Source organism: Lynx rufus, unplaced genomic scaffold (assembly GCF_022079265.1).
Source record: "Lynx rufus isolate CCGP_SWC_20201006 ecotype Redwood Valley unplaced genomic scaffold, mLynRuf1.p SCAF_31, whole genome shotgun sequence".
Lineage (NCBI taxonomy): Eukaryota > Metazoa > Chordata > Mammalia > Carnivora > Felidae > Lynx > Lynx rufus.
Genome location: NW_025814847.1, coordinates 4,676,176 through 4,691,532, shown reverse-complemented (window position 1 = coordinate 4,691,532; position 15,357 = coordinate 4,676,176). Strand labels below are relative to the sequence as shown.

Genomic DNA, 15,357 nt, shown 5'->3' with positions numbered 1-15,357 from the left:
CTCGTTCGGCTCCCACCCCGCGCAGCAGCGGGAACGCGGCGGGGCCGGGCCGCGCGGGCCCCGCGGGAGTCGCGGGCGGGGGCGGGGCCCTCCGGGGGCGGAGCCGCGGCTCCCCCGGGGGCGGGGCCTGGCCCCGCGCCCCCGGGGCGGGGGCGGGACGGGGCGGGGCCTGGTGGCGGCGCGGCGCGGCGGGGTGCGCCAGGCAGACCCGGCGGCCGCGGTTCCTCGGCGCGCGGCCCAGCACCTGCTGCCCTCGCCCGGCCCCGGGCGCCGCTGCCATGCGGCTGGCGCTGCTCTGGGCCCTGGGGCTCCTGGGCGCAGGCAGCCCCCTGTCCTCCCGGACGCTCCCGGATCGAGGTGAGTGCCCGGCCCGCGGTGGGCGGGGGGACAGACTGGGAGAAGGCACGGGGAAGTCGGGAGGCACTGGGGGTCGGCCGGAGACCCGGGGAGACCCCTGGCCAGAGCGCGGCCCGCCCTGCTCCGATGTCCTGGGCGATGGAGGGGGATGCCGGTCCCCCTGCGCGGTCATCCTGTGCGCGGTCCCCGCGGACACTTCCAGGCTCCGGTGCCGGGCACCAAAGGGCCCGGCCCAGCGCCCCCTCAGGATGGTGGGAGACGGTCGCTGCTCCCCAGGACTGACGTCTTCGCCCCTCCGGGGCCTAGCCGACCATCCTGCCCGGTGCCAGGGCGCCGAGTGGGCACGGCCCGGAGGGTTTGGCGAAGAGGACTCTTCCTTATCCAGGGCCCGGGCGGTCACGGCGCCCCTCACCCCGTGTTGATGCCACCAAAAACCTGGCGGAGCTGGCGGGTGGGGACGCGGGAGGAGCGGGGGGGGGGGGCGGGCGGAGAGTCGGCCTGGAAAGAGGCTGACACCAACTCCTCCTAGGAACTTTCACTTCCCGCTGCGTCTCTGGCCAGGGGCTGGGATGGCAGGCGGGGGTGGGCTGTGCGGAGGAGACAGGGCCGTTGTGGGGACGGGGGGGGGGGGGGGGGATGTGGGGATGTTGGGAGCAGGGAGGAGCTGAGCTGTGGCGAGCGGGTGTGCCTGGCTGGGTCTGAGGGATGTTTAGGGAGGGGTGTTTGCACTGCGCACCCAGAGATGGGCGTTCCCGCAGCTCCGATGTGAGGAAAGGGGAGGGTGAGTGGGCACCGGGCCACAAGGCTTCGCCCAGGCCTGAGAGGGGGCGTTCCTGGGGGGGGTGATTGGGAGGGAGTGGGAAGGGGGCTCCCCGTGAGAGCCTGGGGGGACAGGGAGGGGGCCCCAGGCGGGGCAAGCTGAACTTTCCCTGGGGACGTGCAGGTGGGGTAGGGGTGAAAGTGAGGGGTGGAGAGAAGCCCCTCTCCTGGGGCTTGCTCCTTTAAGTCCCAGAATGCAGTGCAGGAGTCCTTCCAGCCGAGAAGGGCCCTGAGTGGCCACAGGCACCGGCTGTGCCCAGCGCCAGGGGCTGGCTCGCTCAGCACTCTCTTGGGGTGTCCTGGGGACCCTGCAGGTGGCCCTGTGGAGGAGAAGACAAGGCCAGAGAGGGCCCTGGGTGGACACTCGGAGCCCCAGATCTTTCAAGACAGCCCCACACTCAGCCTAGCGGAGATGCTCCAGGTGAGCCCCCCTGTCCCTTCAAGCACAGAACACAGTCCCTGCCGCCCCCATAACCAGCCCTCTCTGAGGAGCAGGTGAGTGGACCTCATGTGGCACGGCCACCCCAGGTCTGGCTGCCCCTCCGGCCACACCCCAGCACCTGGCTTCCCTTATCCCCTCTCCCCCAACACGCATCTGCCAGCCTCAGCCCCACCGGACCCCGTCCATCTCCTGGGGAGACCCTGAGGCCAGACTTGCCTTCGGGGTCTCATTCTGCGGGTTTTCTCAGTGGGGGAAGGTCAGGACCTCACCAGGCACCCCCCTCCCCAATTCCAACGCTGAGTCAGAGGAAGGGCTGGGGCGTGCGCCAGCTCTTCCATGATGCTTCCTCTCTGGGCAGGAAGCCGAGAAGGGGCGGCTCAGATACCTTCCTTGACCTCGCACACAGCCCCCCAGAACAATGCCCCAGGCCGGGCAGGGCTTCCTGGCCCCTCCCTCGGGACCCCCCCCCCCCCAGTGACCTAATCGTTGGTACTCTCCTAAGGGTCTGAGGTTTTCTGGTTAGAGACTGATGGGAGTTTCAGGCGGGGCCAGGGAGGTGACATACCCTCTGGTGCCCGCAGACCAATCTGCCTGAGGCTCTGCGGATCAGATTGGAATTGGACGGTGAGAGTCAAACCCTGGAGCTGCTGCAGAATAGGTAACAATGACGGTGGTAACGACAATAACAGCACAAGTAACAACCGTACGTGACATTTACTAAGTGCTCGAACTCTCTTAATCCTTCTAACAACCTATAAAATAAATACTACGATGTTGCTGTTTTCATTTTACATATGGAGAAGTCAAGGCACAGAGAGGTTACATAACCTGCCCAAGGTCACACAGCTAGCGTGTGGTAAAACCCAGAGTAGGACCCAGATAGCCTGGCAGAGTTTGTGGCCCGACCGCTCTGCTCTGCGGCCTCGGGGGGAACCCTGGCCCCCAGCCACCCCTTACCACCTCTGGACATCAGGCTGTCGCCGTACCGCCCTGGGAGGCAACTGTCATTGCCCCCGTTTTTCTTCACTCCACAGGGAGCTAGTCCCAGGCCGCCCACACCTGATGTGGTACGAGCCCGACGGCACCCGTGTGGTCAGCGAGGGACACACTCTGGTGAGTCTAGTGTCCTGTCTCCGGCCCGAAGGCGGCGCCCGGGGCCAGATGGAGGGTGTCATCCCTACGGGATGTGGGGTGCACCTTCACCAGCCTTCACCGACAGGCTAGCTAGCCTCCTGGGCTCCAACCCTGGCCTTTGGGGTAGCACTGACCTTTCTCTGCTGTAGGAGAGCTGCTGCTACCAGGGAGCGGTACGGGGCCACGTGGGCTCCTGGGCGTCGGTGTGCACCTGCTCAGGGCTCAGGTACAGAGGGCGCATCCCACCGGGGTGGAGAGAGCGAGGCGGTGTGAGGTGTGGAGCTGAGAGGTCTTCTGACTTCCTGCCTCCTCCCAGGGGTCTGGTGGTCCTGTCCCCCGAGAGAAGCTACACCTTGGAGCTGGGGCCCGGGGACCTGAGAGCCGCCCCCATCATCTCCCGGACCCGAGACCTCCTCCTGCCAGGCCGCACCTGTGGCTTGAGCTGGCACGAATCTGTGGCCACGCAGGCTCCCCGGGAGCGGCCCCGGGGACGGCGCCACAGCCACATGCGCAGTCGTCGGGTGAGGATGACAGCAAGAGGCCAGGCTTCTGTTGTCCCTGAGGGCCAGGCCCCGGACCCTCAGAGATCTTTGTTTTCAGTACCTTCTAAGGAGCTGTTGCCCTGGGTCGGGCCCTGTGTGAACATAATCTCCTCTCCTCCTCCCGAAACCCTGGGAGGTTCGGGCCGGCAATAGCTCCGTCTTTGTTAGAAAAGCAGCTCAGAGAGAGAGAGGCAGTGACTTGCCCAAAGCTGTTCAACCACTAAATGACATATGCGGGGTTTAGACGCAGGGACCTGACTCAGACTCTTCACGGGCCGTATGATCCCGTGTGCGGACAGTGCTTGGCTACAGACCACACAGTCACCAGGCATAAAGCAGTATGCGTCCAGCTCCCTCATTTATAAATTGGGGAGAATAAGCTACTTACTCTCTAGGGTTACTGTGGAGCTTAAACGAGTCTATATTCACCTATCTATCAAGTATCTATATGGTGCTTAAACTGTGCCTGAGGTAGGTAAATATACGACGGTGTTGGCTATTATTTTATTTACTTCTTAAAGTTTATTTATTGTGTTTTTTTTTAACGTTTATTTTTTTTTTAATTTTTTTTTCAACGTTTATTTTTGGGACAGAGAGAGACAGAGCATGAACGGGGGAGGGGCAGAGAGAGAGGGAGACACAGAATCGGAAACAGGCTCCAGGCTCTGAGCCATCAGCCCAGAGCCCGACGCGGGGCTCGAACTCACGGACCGCGAGATCGTGACCTGGCTGAAGTCGGACGCTTAACTGACTGCGCCACCCAGGCGCCCCTTTAACGTTTATTTTTGAGAGAGAGACAGACCTTGAGTGGGGGGAGGAGCAGAGAGAGAGAGGGAGACGCAGAATCCGAAGCAGGCTCCAGGCTCTCAGCTGTCAGCACGGAGCCCGACGCGGGGCTTGAACCCCCGAACTGTGAGATCGTGACCTGAGCCGAAGTCGGACGCTTAACCGACTGCGCCACGCAGGCGCCCCCTATTTATTGTTTTGGTTGTTTTTAGTAACCTCTGTACCCAGTGTGGGGCTCAGACTCCCGACCCCCGAGATCAAGAGTCGCGTGCTCATCCGACTGGGCCAGCCGGGCGCCCCTAGTGTTATTTTTTTTTAATTCAGGAAAAGTACTGAGTTTGGAGCCAGAGAAGCAAGGCTCTACTCCCAGCTTCATGACCTCCTTCTCGGTCCACCTTGGGCAAGTCCCTGGCCTCTCAGGCTCTCAGGGGTTCCTCTGTGAAACGGGCTCTCTGCTCTCCTCCGCTGGAGCACACAGGGTGGGAGCGGACACGGCTCGGGCAGCCCCGTGTGGCCCCGGCGTGAGGAGTGTGCCTGACACCCCTTCTTGTCCTCAGCGGAGGCGGGACGTGGTGGCAGAGACCAAGGTTATTGAGCTGGTGCTCGTAGCCGACCATTCTGAGGTGAGCTTGCAGGCGCCGCGTGTCCTGCCCCCCCCAACCCTCCCCTACACCGCCCGCCGTGTCCTGTCCCCCCCCCCACCCCCGGCGCCGCGTCTGCTCCTTTTCATGGTCGTTTCCCTTGAGCCGCAGGCCCAGAGGTACCCGGACTTCCAGTACCTGCTGACCCGCATGCTGAAGGTGGCCTTTCTCCTGGACACCGTGAGTGCCGGGCCCAGCAGCAGACGGACGGCCCTGTGGCCGCGGGGACCCCTCTCCTGAGCCCCCGTTCTCTTTCAGTTCTTCCGGCCCCTGAACGTCCGGGTGGCGCTGGTGGGCCTGGAGACCTGGAGCCAGCGTGACCTGGTGCAGATCAGCCGGGACCCCGGCCTCACGCTACACAACTTCCTGCGCTGGCGGCGGGAAGACTTACTGCCTCGACTGCCCCACGACAGCGCCCAGCTCGTGACGTAAGACCCCAGGCTGCGCCCCAGCTCCCCGCCTGCGGCCCTGAAGCTCTGGGCTGACCTGTGGCCCTGCGATCCCACAGTGCCACCTCGTTCTCCGGGCCCGCGGTGGGCATGGCCGTTCAGAATTCCATCTGCTCTCCTGACTTCTCGGGGGGTGTGAACATGGTGAGCGATGCCGGGGCCCTCGCACGTCGCTTCCTCCACGTGCCCCGCCCCAACCCCACCGAGTTACCTACCCCAAAGCCGCGGATGTGGGGACGGGGGGGGGGGGGGACGGCGGGTAGGACGTGGCCCCTGCTGTCACGGCACCGTTACGTGGGGGCTTCACCCGTGAGGGCACCTCGCGGGGGAGGAGGGGGTGGCTGAGGCCCACAGAACAGAGGCGAGTGCCCAGGGCCACACGTAAGGGACAGGAACAGAGCTGAGCGAGCTCTAAGCCTTCCCACCACCCAGGCCCAGGCTCTCCTCCTACTCCAGAAGCAGTGAAGGAGGGAGGCTGAGCGCCCAAGAGGTCAGATGAGGAGAGAACAAGAGAGTCAGGCTGGTGCTGGACCTGGGGTGTCCCCTCCCCAATGCCAGGACCACTCCACCAGCGTCCTGGGGGTTGCGTCCTCCATAGCTCACGAGCTGGGCCACAGCCTGGGCCTGGACCACGACTTGCCAGGGAACAGCTGCCCCTGCCCGGGCCCGGCCCCGGCCAAGAGCTGCATCATGGAGGCCTCCACAGAGTAAGTGGCTGCAGGACGCACAGCGGGCAGGGGCAGGGGCAGGGGCAGGGGCAGGGGGTGGCTGCAGCCCCAACCTCTCCCCCACCGTCCCCAGCTTCCTGCCAGGCCTCAACTTCAGCAACTGCAGCCGGCGGGCCCTGGAGGAGGCTCTCCTGGAGGGGATGGGCAGCTGCCTCTTCGAACGGCAGCCCGGCCTGCCCTCTATGGCCGCGGTCTGCGGAAACATGTTGGTGGAGCCGGGCGAGCAGTGTGACTGTGGCTTCCCGGACGTGAGCCCCTCGCCCGAAGCCCTGCCCCACTCACTCCTGTGCCCTGGCCCCGGCTCACTACCCCGCTCCGAGCCTCCAGAGCCCCTTCGTGGGCTCTCAAGGGCCGGCCCGCTCCTCTCCGCCCCTCCCCGCCGGCAGGGACACCACGAGGGTGGTTGGGCTCTGGCCTTTACTTGCCGCTGCGTCCTTCTGATGGCTGCCCTGGGCGGAGGGGAGGAGGTAGGCTCTCGGGCCCAGCCCGCCCTGACGCAGCCCCCCCCGCCCCCCCGTGCCCCCAGGAATGCACCGACCCCTGTTGCGATGACTTCACCTGCCAGCTGAGGCCTGGGGCGCAGTGCGCGTCCGGCGGGCTCTGTTGTCAGGATTGCCAGGTGGGCACAGACTGGACCGGCCGCCACAGCTCACCCGCCTGGGGCCACGGCGGGAAGGGTCCCTGTGACCCCCCAGGGCCGGGCTGGACCTGCCCGGCACCCCTTCTGACCCTCCCCCACCCCCCTAGCTGCGCCCAGCCGGCTGGCAGTGCCGCCCCGCCAGAGGGGACTGTGACCTCGCGGAGTTCTGCTCGGGAGACAGCCCCCAGTGCCCTCCTGACGTCAGCCTGGGGGACGGCGAGCCGTGCGCGGGGGGCCAGGCTGTGTGCGTGCAGGGGCGCTGCGCTTCCTATGCCCAGCAGTGCCAGGCTCTCTGGGGACCCGGGGCCCAGCCCGCCGCACCGCGCTGCCTCCTTACTGCCAATACGAGAGGCGATGCCTTCGGGAGCTGTGGACGCAGCCCTGATGGCAGCTACGTGTCCTGTGCCCCTAAGTAAGTGACGAAACCTGGATCCTCCTCTGGGTTTGTGGGGGCCTCGGCCTGACCCTGCACCTCCTCCCTCACCTCAGAGACGCCGTGTGCGGGCAGCTCCAGTGCCAGGGGGGTCGGGCCCGGCCGCTGCGGGGCTCAGCCCGGGATCTCCACTGGGAGATACTAGAGGCCAACGGGACCCAGCCGGAGCTGAACTGCAGCTGGGTCCACCTGGACCTGGGCAATGACGTGGCCCAGCCCCTCCTGACTCTGCCCGGCACAGCCTGTGGTCCTGACCTGGTGAGCAGTCCCAAGGGGGCAAGACCAGGAGGGGAGGGGTGTCTGGACCACGGCGAGCAGTGCCCGGGCCTCGCTGTCCACCGTGTAAAAGGCACAGACTCTGAGGGGGGGTTCAGATCCTCTCTTTGGCCCGAGCGAAGTCCTGTCCTCCCGTGGGCCTCGGTTTCTGCATCCGCCACTCAGCCGCGCTGGCCTCCCAGGGCCAGGGAAGCTTCGTGAGAACCTGATCTTTGTTCTTCCTCCCCCGGGCAGGTGTGCATTGACCGTCGATGTCAGCCCGTGGGTCTCCTGAGAGCGCAGGAATGTCGAAGCAAGTGCCATGGGCACGGGGTGAGCTGGCCTGGGGGAGACGGGGGGGTGGGGAGCAGGCAGCCCCCGGGCATGAGAACGGTGACAGGCTGGGAAACACACACACCTAGCTTCCGACCCCTGCTCTGCTGCTGCCTAGCTGTGTGACTTCAGGCAGACTATTAACCTCTCTGAGCTCAGCCTCCTCGACTATCCAGTGGGCGGAATAATAGTACCCAGTTCCTGGTGCGTGAGAGGACATGGGAGTTTCCGGTACAGTGCCCGGCACGGAGAAGGCACTCGCGGGGCTAGTTTGGTTTCACCTGGTCTGCCGTGGATAAACCGTCCCTCTCTCCATCCCATCACCCCGCACACCTCCCGGTTGTGCACTTAGGAGCTCCTGAAAAGCTGGGACAGGGGAACGGGCCCCTCGTTACTCAGCCTGTACCCCTAGGTCTGCGACAGCAAAGGACACTGCCGCTGCGAGGAGGGCTGGGCGCCGCCGGACTGCGCCAACCGCAGCAGAGGTGGGGGGGAGGGAGAGGGGAGAGGGGAGAGGGCACTAGTGGCTTCCTTACCCACCCCCCCCCCGCCCTTTCCTGAGCCCTTGGGGTTCTCTGATCCCTTCCCCCTCCCCACCTGCCACCGCTTCCTGGGTGTAGGACCCTAGCCCCACCCGCCTTCTCCCCACAGCAACCAGCTCCCTGACCACAGGGCTGCCCCTCAGCCTCCTGCTGTTGGTGGCCCTGATGCTCCTGGGCGCCAGCTACTGGCACCGTGCCCGCCTGCGCCAACGGCTCTGTCAGCTCAAAGGCCCCAGCTGCCAGTACAGGTACCAGGCTCCTTGCCGCCGCTCCCTCGACCGCCCTGCGGCACACGACGGTCGTGGGGTCCTGCCCCACCCCGTCTGCAGCGCCCCCCACCGGCTTCCGATCGCCAGCCCCTCCGACCACCCCCCCCCCACACCTCCCTTCTCTGCACACGCCCCGTAACTCTTCACCTCACACGGAGACCCACGGAGGGCAGCCGGGGAGCCCCTGTGCTAAGTGGGGCCCTCGCTCCGGCTCATCACCCCCCCCCGCCCCCGCCTCCCCACTCTGACTGGGCTAAACCCTTGCTCTCCAAGGGGCTGTGTCCACCGCACTCAAGGGTCGCGTGCGGGTGGAGAGCGTGGTCTGAGGCTGGGCCCCCTGCCTCCTCCAGGGCAGCCCAGTCTGGTCCCCCAGAACGCCCAGGACCCCCGCAGAGGGTCCTGCTGATGCCAGGTGCCAAGGTGAGTCATGGATGCCAGAGGAGAGAGGCCCCACCTTGTCCAAGCGTCCAGCTTGGGCCCTGGGGCGGGGGTACCGAAGGCCCTAGACTCAGAGAGAGTCTCACACTGCCCAAGAGTCGGCCAGAGGAGTCAGGGCCAGCCCTCCCCCACTCCCCTGGCTGCAGGCCCAGAAGCAGAGTCCAGCCTGCAGTGGGGAGGGGCAGTCACCTAGAGGAGGGTCCGCCGAGCTCTCTGAGCTGGCCAAGCTGGTGGCTTTGAGAGGTGGGTCTGCAGATGCTCCCAGAGGGGCCCCTGGAGGACGAGGGGGGTGGTGCTCAGAAGGGGCCCTGGGTGTGCCACACCCTGATGAGGCCCAGGACACCACGGGTAGGAGGGCTGGTGAGTGCCCCCTGAGCCCCCGGCAGGGGTGTGGGGGGTGGTCTGCATGCCAGCTCCACCACTCGTCACCCCCTCTGCACACAATTGGATAACAGCATGCACTGCGCCCACCGCCCCTGGGGCCCTGGCTGCCCCGCCCGCAGGCACTGACCCCTCTCTGCCCACATCTGTCTCTGTGCTCCCCTACCCCACCCCGCCCCCACCCTGCCTGTCTGCTCCTCCTGCTCTCTCAGCAGGCCAGTGCTCTTGGCTTCCCGGCTCCCCCTTCCAGGCCGCTGCCTCCTGACCCTGTGCCCAAGAGACTCCAGGTAAATCCAGGCCAGGCCCCGCCCTCGCCCAGGGCAGGTGGGAGGCTTGGTGCCCAGCTGCAGCTCTCACCCTGGTCCCCTGCCAGTGGTGCTCTTCATTAGGGGACCGGGTGCCCCTCAGCCTTCAGACACTCTGAGCCCCAGAATCAGCAAAGGGTGAGCCTCCTGCCTTGGTTTCTACCGCCATCTGGTGGTCAGTGGCAGGACTGCAGCTGGCCAGGGACACCACTCTGACCCGTGCCTTCCTCCCCTGAGGCTTCTGCTGGCAGGCACCCAAGCCCTGTGCGCACGTCCCCATTCTCTCCTGCCCCCTGGCTGACTTTGCATGTTGACCTGAACCCCTCAAGAGAACCACTGCATGCCTCTTGCCCCTGGCTGTGCTCTCACAGCACTGCCCCTCTCTCTGTCCAGGCTGAGCTGGCTGACCGACCCAATCCCCCCACCCGCCCTCTGCCCGCTGACCCGGTGGTGAGGCACCCTAAGGTAACAGTGTGGGGAGAGAAGGGCACAGCCTCTCCCCCACCCAGGGCTGTGGTGCTAATAGCCGTGGCAGTGGTGGCCATGGTGAGATGCCCCCTCTGTGCCTAAGGGCACATCCGCTGGTGCCCTTTACCGGTGACAGGTTTGTTCGGAGACAGAGGTGACCTCTGAAGCCGGCCCCACAAGCTGGTGTTCCCCAACAACCAGGTGGGCACCATGACATCCCCTCCCAAGCCAGCCTCCTGCCTTCTCTCCCACTCACAGGGGCCCGCCAAGCCCCCACCCCCGAGGAAGCCATTGCCTGCCAACCCCCAGAGCCGGCGCCCTTCGGGTGACCTGCCTGGCCCAGAAACTGGAATCCAACCCGTAGTGGTACCGTCCAGGTAGGCGAGCAGGGGCGCGGAGGATGGGTGGGAGGGGCAAATGGTCTGGGGAAAGGGCACCTCTGATCTCTGTGCTTGGCGTCTGCACCCCAGACCTGCACCGCCGCCCCCAGCAGCGTCCTCGCTCTACCTCTGACCTCTGCTGAGGTTTCCCGGCCTGCCACCCGGACCTAGGACTTCAAGAGGCCGACCAGTCCCTGGAGTCCCCCGTGATGACTGAGGGAGCCGGAGCCTGGACCCCGGACACTGCCACGGGCCGCTGAGCAGCACTCTAGGGACCCGCTCACGCCATGGAAGCTGGGGTTGGGGAGGGGCTGGGCGCTGGACTGGGCTGAGGGAGGTGCACACAGCCTGTCCCTGCTCTGGTGCAATAAACAGTGAGGTCTGGGCAGCGCGCCTCGGAGTTTGTCGGCTGTGGGAAGGCCGCGTCGCCCCTGCTGCGGTTCCAGGTCTGGCCGCCAGGAGGCGCTGCCACCTCGGACGAAGGCGGGCCGGGGAGGGCGAGAGTCCGAGGCCGGGGCGGCGCGTGTCCCCGGGATGCTCGCGGCTCGTTTCTGCCCGGCCTGGGAGGCCTGTGCGCACTGCAGTACCACGGGGAGTTGTAAAACCCCGTGCCACCCGCCAGTCGCCAAGTCCTCGCCCCCAGGTCTGCGCGGCCCCCACAGGCGGCTATCAACCAAGCGGCCAAGCCGTCCCCACCCCCTGACCAGTGGCTGGGAAAAGTGGATCTGGCTGGTGTTGTCAGAGCCCCGGAGCCGGGGCGGGGCGGGGCGGCGGCTCCCACGATCCCAAGGCCGTGCACCTGCCTCCTCCCCCCCCCCACCACCACCCCGCGCCCCACCTGAGGGCTTGGGAACAAAGGTGCATTGTATAGGGCGCAATCGGCCTCATTATTTCGTTTTCGGGAATGGGGCCGCGCGGGCCCCCAGCCCAGAACGAAGGTGTGGGGCGGAAGGGGGCAAGCGCCAAGCCAGAGATGGGCACGAGCTCACCACTAAGGCCCTGTAAGGGGGAATGGGGGCGGGCGAAATCCCAGAAGGCGATCCGTCCCTTCCGACACTCGCGCTATCCCTGGACCGGCATTAAAAAATGGACAACATTCTCAGGTAGAGGCGGACGGGCTTTGGAGACCCTCGCCGGCCTCTTGGGGCCAAGAGGGCGCGTGCTCCTATTTCAGTCCCCCCAAATTGCAATAAGGCCTCCTACCCGGTACTAACTTAGACATGAAAGGCGCGACCTCCCTAAAACGGACTCCCAGCAGCGGACCACGTCGCCCCTCCCGCCCCCTCGCGACGCGGCGCAGCCGGGGTCGGAGCGGGGTGAACCCGGCGTGCGCCTCGGCGCGCAGGGGGTTAACAGGAGTTGGCTCTGAGCGGAGAGGCGGGGGTGCGCCCCCATTGGTGGAAAGTTACCCGGGGGCGTGGCCCGCGAGTCTCCGCACCCCACCCCCAGCCCCGCACCGCCCCCCCCCCCCCACCTCCACTTTGTACCTTTCTCGCCGCGGCAGCGAAGCGGGCCGGGACCGGCCGGACCAGACCAGAGCGGACCCCGGGGGCGATGCGGCTGCTGCCCCTGCTGCGGACTGTCCTCTGGGCCGCGCTCCTCAGCTCCCCGCTGCGAGGGGGCTCCGGCCTCCGCCACGCCGTCTACTGGAACTCCAGTAACCCCAGGTAGCCGGGCCGAACCCAGGCGGCGGCGGGCCGGGCCTGCGCGCTCCCGGGCCGGGCGCGCGCCCCACTCTCGCTCCGTGCGCGGCGCCGCCTGCGCCCGGCCGCGCGCCGGGGCTCCTTTGTTTGAGCCGGCGGGGGAGGGGGAGGGGAGGGGCGAGGCGCGCCCCGGGCTCCCCCCGCCCGCACGTGTTGGGGGGCGGGCGGAGGACCCCGGCTCCGCAGGCGGATGGTGGGACCTGGGAGAGCGGGGAGCTGGGGGGGGGCCTCGGCCTGCGCTCCGAGCCCCGCCCCCTCGCTTCTGGCCTCTCTCCGGCTGATTCCCCCGCCCTCCTGCCCGAGCCGGGGCGCGCGGTCTGGAGAGGGAGGGAGGGGGCTCTACTCTCGTGAAAGAGCGTGGTTGAAGCTCCTGCTTGCTGGGCCTCCCCTCCGGCGCTCGCCGTCTCCTGATCTCATTCGCTGTCTCTGCTTTCATCTCCGTCACTATCCGCCCTTCTAATTCTGTCCAGTCCCGGCCCAGCCCTTCCAGCTGAATCACCTTCGGGCGAGTCGGTTGACCTCTCCAACCTCAGTTATCTCGTCTGTAAAATGGGCTCATAACACCTGGTACCCTGGGAAATCGGGCTGGCTGGCTGAGGTCACGTGTGCAAACGAGGTGCAGGCTGTGCAGATAAAAATCATTATTTCTTTCTCCCAAGCCTTTGAACCTCGGTATTTTCGAGTGTTTTCATCTTCTTCCCCAGCTCTCCGTGCCTCTCTCTGCTTTCTCCATCTGTTTGCCTTTCTGATACTTGAGACAATCTGTGACTGTGCATTTGCTCACTCACCGACAGGCGTTACACAGTGTGCGGTGTGCCAGGGCGTGTGCTAGGATGCTGGCTGTAGGGAGATAAGACCTCAGCTCTGGCCTCTTCCAGCCCCAAGACCCCCAGGGAGGGCAGCCTCCCATAGGTCATTACAATAGGAGCACCACGTGATAACAACTATTGTCCTCCAGTTCCGAATGCCCCTCTCTGTTCCAGACCAGTGCCTCTGAATCGCTTGAAGAACTTGTTAGAAACTCAGGTTCCTAGCCCCGAACCCTGAGGTTTCTGGCTCATTCATTCAATCTACGAATACTTACTGAGTGTTTGGGCAGGACACTTTTCCAGGCACTAGGGATGATCTGGAACAAATCCAACCAGGGCCCGGCTCGTGTTCTAGTTGGTCTGAGCTGAGCCCAGGAATCTGCATTTCTAATTAGAGCTCCAGAGGCAGGTGGTCCTTAGACCACCCATTGAGGGGTAGCGAGAGGCCTTTCGGGAGTCAGGCTGGACTGTGTGTATGGCAGGGAAGGGGGAAGGGGGTGACAGCCCTTCCCGCCTGTCCTGGCTCCCACAGGCAGCTCCCAAGAGGTGAAGGGAGTCCTGAGTAGGCCAAAGATTGGTTAATATCTGGAAGGGCTTCTGTCCACGTCCAACATTTCCTTGTCCTGGAAAAACCAAAAGGAGGTACCCCCACCCACTCCCTCTTTCTTTTTTGTCCCGTGGCATCTTTCCGGTGTCGGACTGAGGTCTGCAAAGCAGTCTTTCTCTCTCTGTTGCTGTTGATGCGGATGCCGATCCGGGCCTCCCTCTCCGAGGCCATGACTGTGCTGCGTACCCCTCCCTCCGTGCCCAGCTGTGCAGCAGCCCCAGACCTGGCATTTGTCGAGTACAGGGTGCTGTGCCGGACGCTCTGTTGGGCACTGGGGCCACAGAGCTGGGCGGCAGCTCCAACCTGAAAACGTAGGGCGTGGTGAGTGGCCTTCTCGTGTGGGAGCCTCGTGCTAGTGGGCACTGCGGTCCCTTCACCTCTCAAGACCTGTAGTGGTTACGTCCCCCATTTCTCGACTGTCTCTCTAGAGTTGTCAGGCTGGGAAGCGCAGACCCTCCCGAGCCGCTCCCTCTCCAGTGGGTGGGGGAGAGGCTGGCGGGGGCCATGGGGAGGGGTCTCTCCGGGGCCCTTACGCCCCGGGTGCCCTGTGCCCTGCCCCTTCAGCCCACACCTGCCTTATGCCTGCAGGCTGCTCGGAGGAGACGCGGTGGTGGAGCTGGTCCTCAACGACTACCTAGACATCTTCTGCCCACATTATGATGGGCCAGGGCCCCCGGACGGCCCCGAGACGTTTGCCTTATACATGGTGGACCGGCAGGGCTATGAGGCCTGCCAGGCCCAGGGCCCGGGCGCCTTCAAGCGCTGGGAGTGCGCCCTCCCTTTCGCTCCCTTTGGTCCCGTTCGATTCTCAGAGAAGATTCAGCGCTTTACACCCTTCTCCCTTGGCTTCGAGTTCTTGCCTGGAGAAACCTACTACTACATCTGTGAGTGAGGAAGGCACACTGATGGTGTCTGGGGCCGGGGTTGGGGGGGGGGGGGCGGCGGGTGGAGGTGCGCAGGCGGCCTGAGTCTAAGACTGAGTGGCGGGTCATGTAGGGTGAGTCTACCAAGAGGAGGAGAAAGCAGGAGGAGCCGGGGAAGGGGACGTGATGGGGGCACAGGGAGTCTGGCACCAGGATGTGGCCCAAAGGTAGGGGCAGGCTTTCCAGGGACCTGGGAGAAGACGATCGGAAGGGTCTGAAGCAGGGTCTGAGGCGTGCGGGCTAGCCTGTGCTAACGCCTTCCTCCCGATTTCCCACCACGCAGCGGTACCGGCCCCGGAGAGTTCTGGCCGCTGCTTGAAGCTCCAGGTGTCTGTCTGCTGCAAGGAGAGCAGTAAGTAGGTTGGGGCAGGGCGGGCAGCCCTTCTGGGCCCTTGGGAGTGAGGGGAGTAGTGGGGAGAGTCTGGGAACATCACACCCTGAGGGGCCCGGGTGGGGCCTTTTGCTCTGTGGGAGCTTTCACTGTACCCCTTTTTAAAATTTTTTAATGTCTATTTTTGAGAAAGTGTGAGTGGGGGAGGGGCAGAGGATGCGGAGCAGGCTCTGTGCTGACAGCCGCGAGCCTGCCGTGGGGCTCGAACTCACAAACAGTGAGATCGTGACCAGAGCCAGATCGGACACTCAACCGGCTGAGCCCTCCAGGCGCCCCCAACTGCACCCCTTTATGCCAGGCCAAGGGACGGCATCTCCAGGGCAATATCCTTCAAGCCCTGGGCTGAACTGGGACGAGAGGGAACAGCCTAGGGGGAGGGCAGGGAGGAGGCTGCTGGCAGGGAGAGCCCATCAGTGCCACCCCCCTGCAGAGTCGGAGTCGGCCCATCCCGTCGGAAGCCCTGGAGAGAGCGGCACCTCTGGGTGGCAAGGGGGAGGGGCTCCCAGCCCTCTCTGTCTCTTGCTGCTGCTGCTCCCAATTTTGCGTCTCCTGCGAATCCTCTGAGCCCAGCGGACCCCTCCT

At 65.3% G+C, this 15,357-nt stretch overlaps 2 protein-coding genes across 9 annotated transcripts; both read left to right on the top strand.

Moving 5' to 3' along the window:
• The first annotated feature begins 236 nt into the window (after positions 1 to 236).
• ADAM15 (ADAM metallopeptidase domain 15) lies at positions 237 to 10,730 on the top strand. 8 transcript variants are annotated; one of them, XM_047093071.1, is made up of 23 exons: positions 239 to 357; positions 1,491 to 1,597; positions 2,200 to 2,276; positions 2,653 to 2,731; positions 2,902 to 2,978; positions 3,069 to 3,273; positions 4,638 to 4,703; positions 4,833 to 4,901; positions 4,980 to 5,149; positions 5,230 to 5,314; positions 5,729 to 5,877; positions 5,972 to 6,146; positions 6,425 to 6,517; positions 6,646 to 6,950; positions 7,028 to 7,229; positions 7,482 to 7,559; positions 7,972 to 8,044; positions 8,211 to 8,349; positions 8,721 to 8,790; positions 9,405 to 9,476; positions 9,888 to 9,959; positions 10,221 to 10,339; positions 10,433 to 10,730. In XM_047093071.1, exons 1-23 carry the CDS (start codon positions 279 to 281, stop codon positions 10,473 to 10,475), a joined length of 2,604 nt encoding a protein of 867 aa, XP_046949027.1. In that variant the 5' UTR covers positions 239 to 278; the 3' UTR covers positions 10,476 to 10,730. The 8 variants fall into 8 exon arrangements, with proteins under 8 accessions (XP_046949028.1, XP_046949034.1, XP_046949027.1 ...); XM_047093070.1 differs by having other exon boundaries at positions 9,402 to 9,476; XM_047093077.1 differs by having other exon boundaries at positions 9,402 to 9,476; positions 10,164 to 10,339.
• Positions 10,731 to 11,896: 1,166 nt separating this feature from the next.
• Positions 11,897 to 15,339, top strand: EFNA4 (ephrin A4). The gene is made up of 4 exons (XM_047092686.1): positions 11,897 to 12,009; positions 14,050 to 14,345; positions 14,668 to 14,736; positions 15,206 to 15,339. The coding sequence occupies exons 1-4, from the start codon at positions 11,897 to 11,899 to the stop codon at positions 15,337 to 15,339; spliced, it is 612 nt and encodes a 203-aa protein (XP_046948642.1).
• Positions 15,340 to 15,357: the final 18 nt, after the last annotated feature.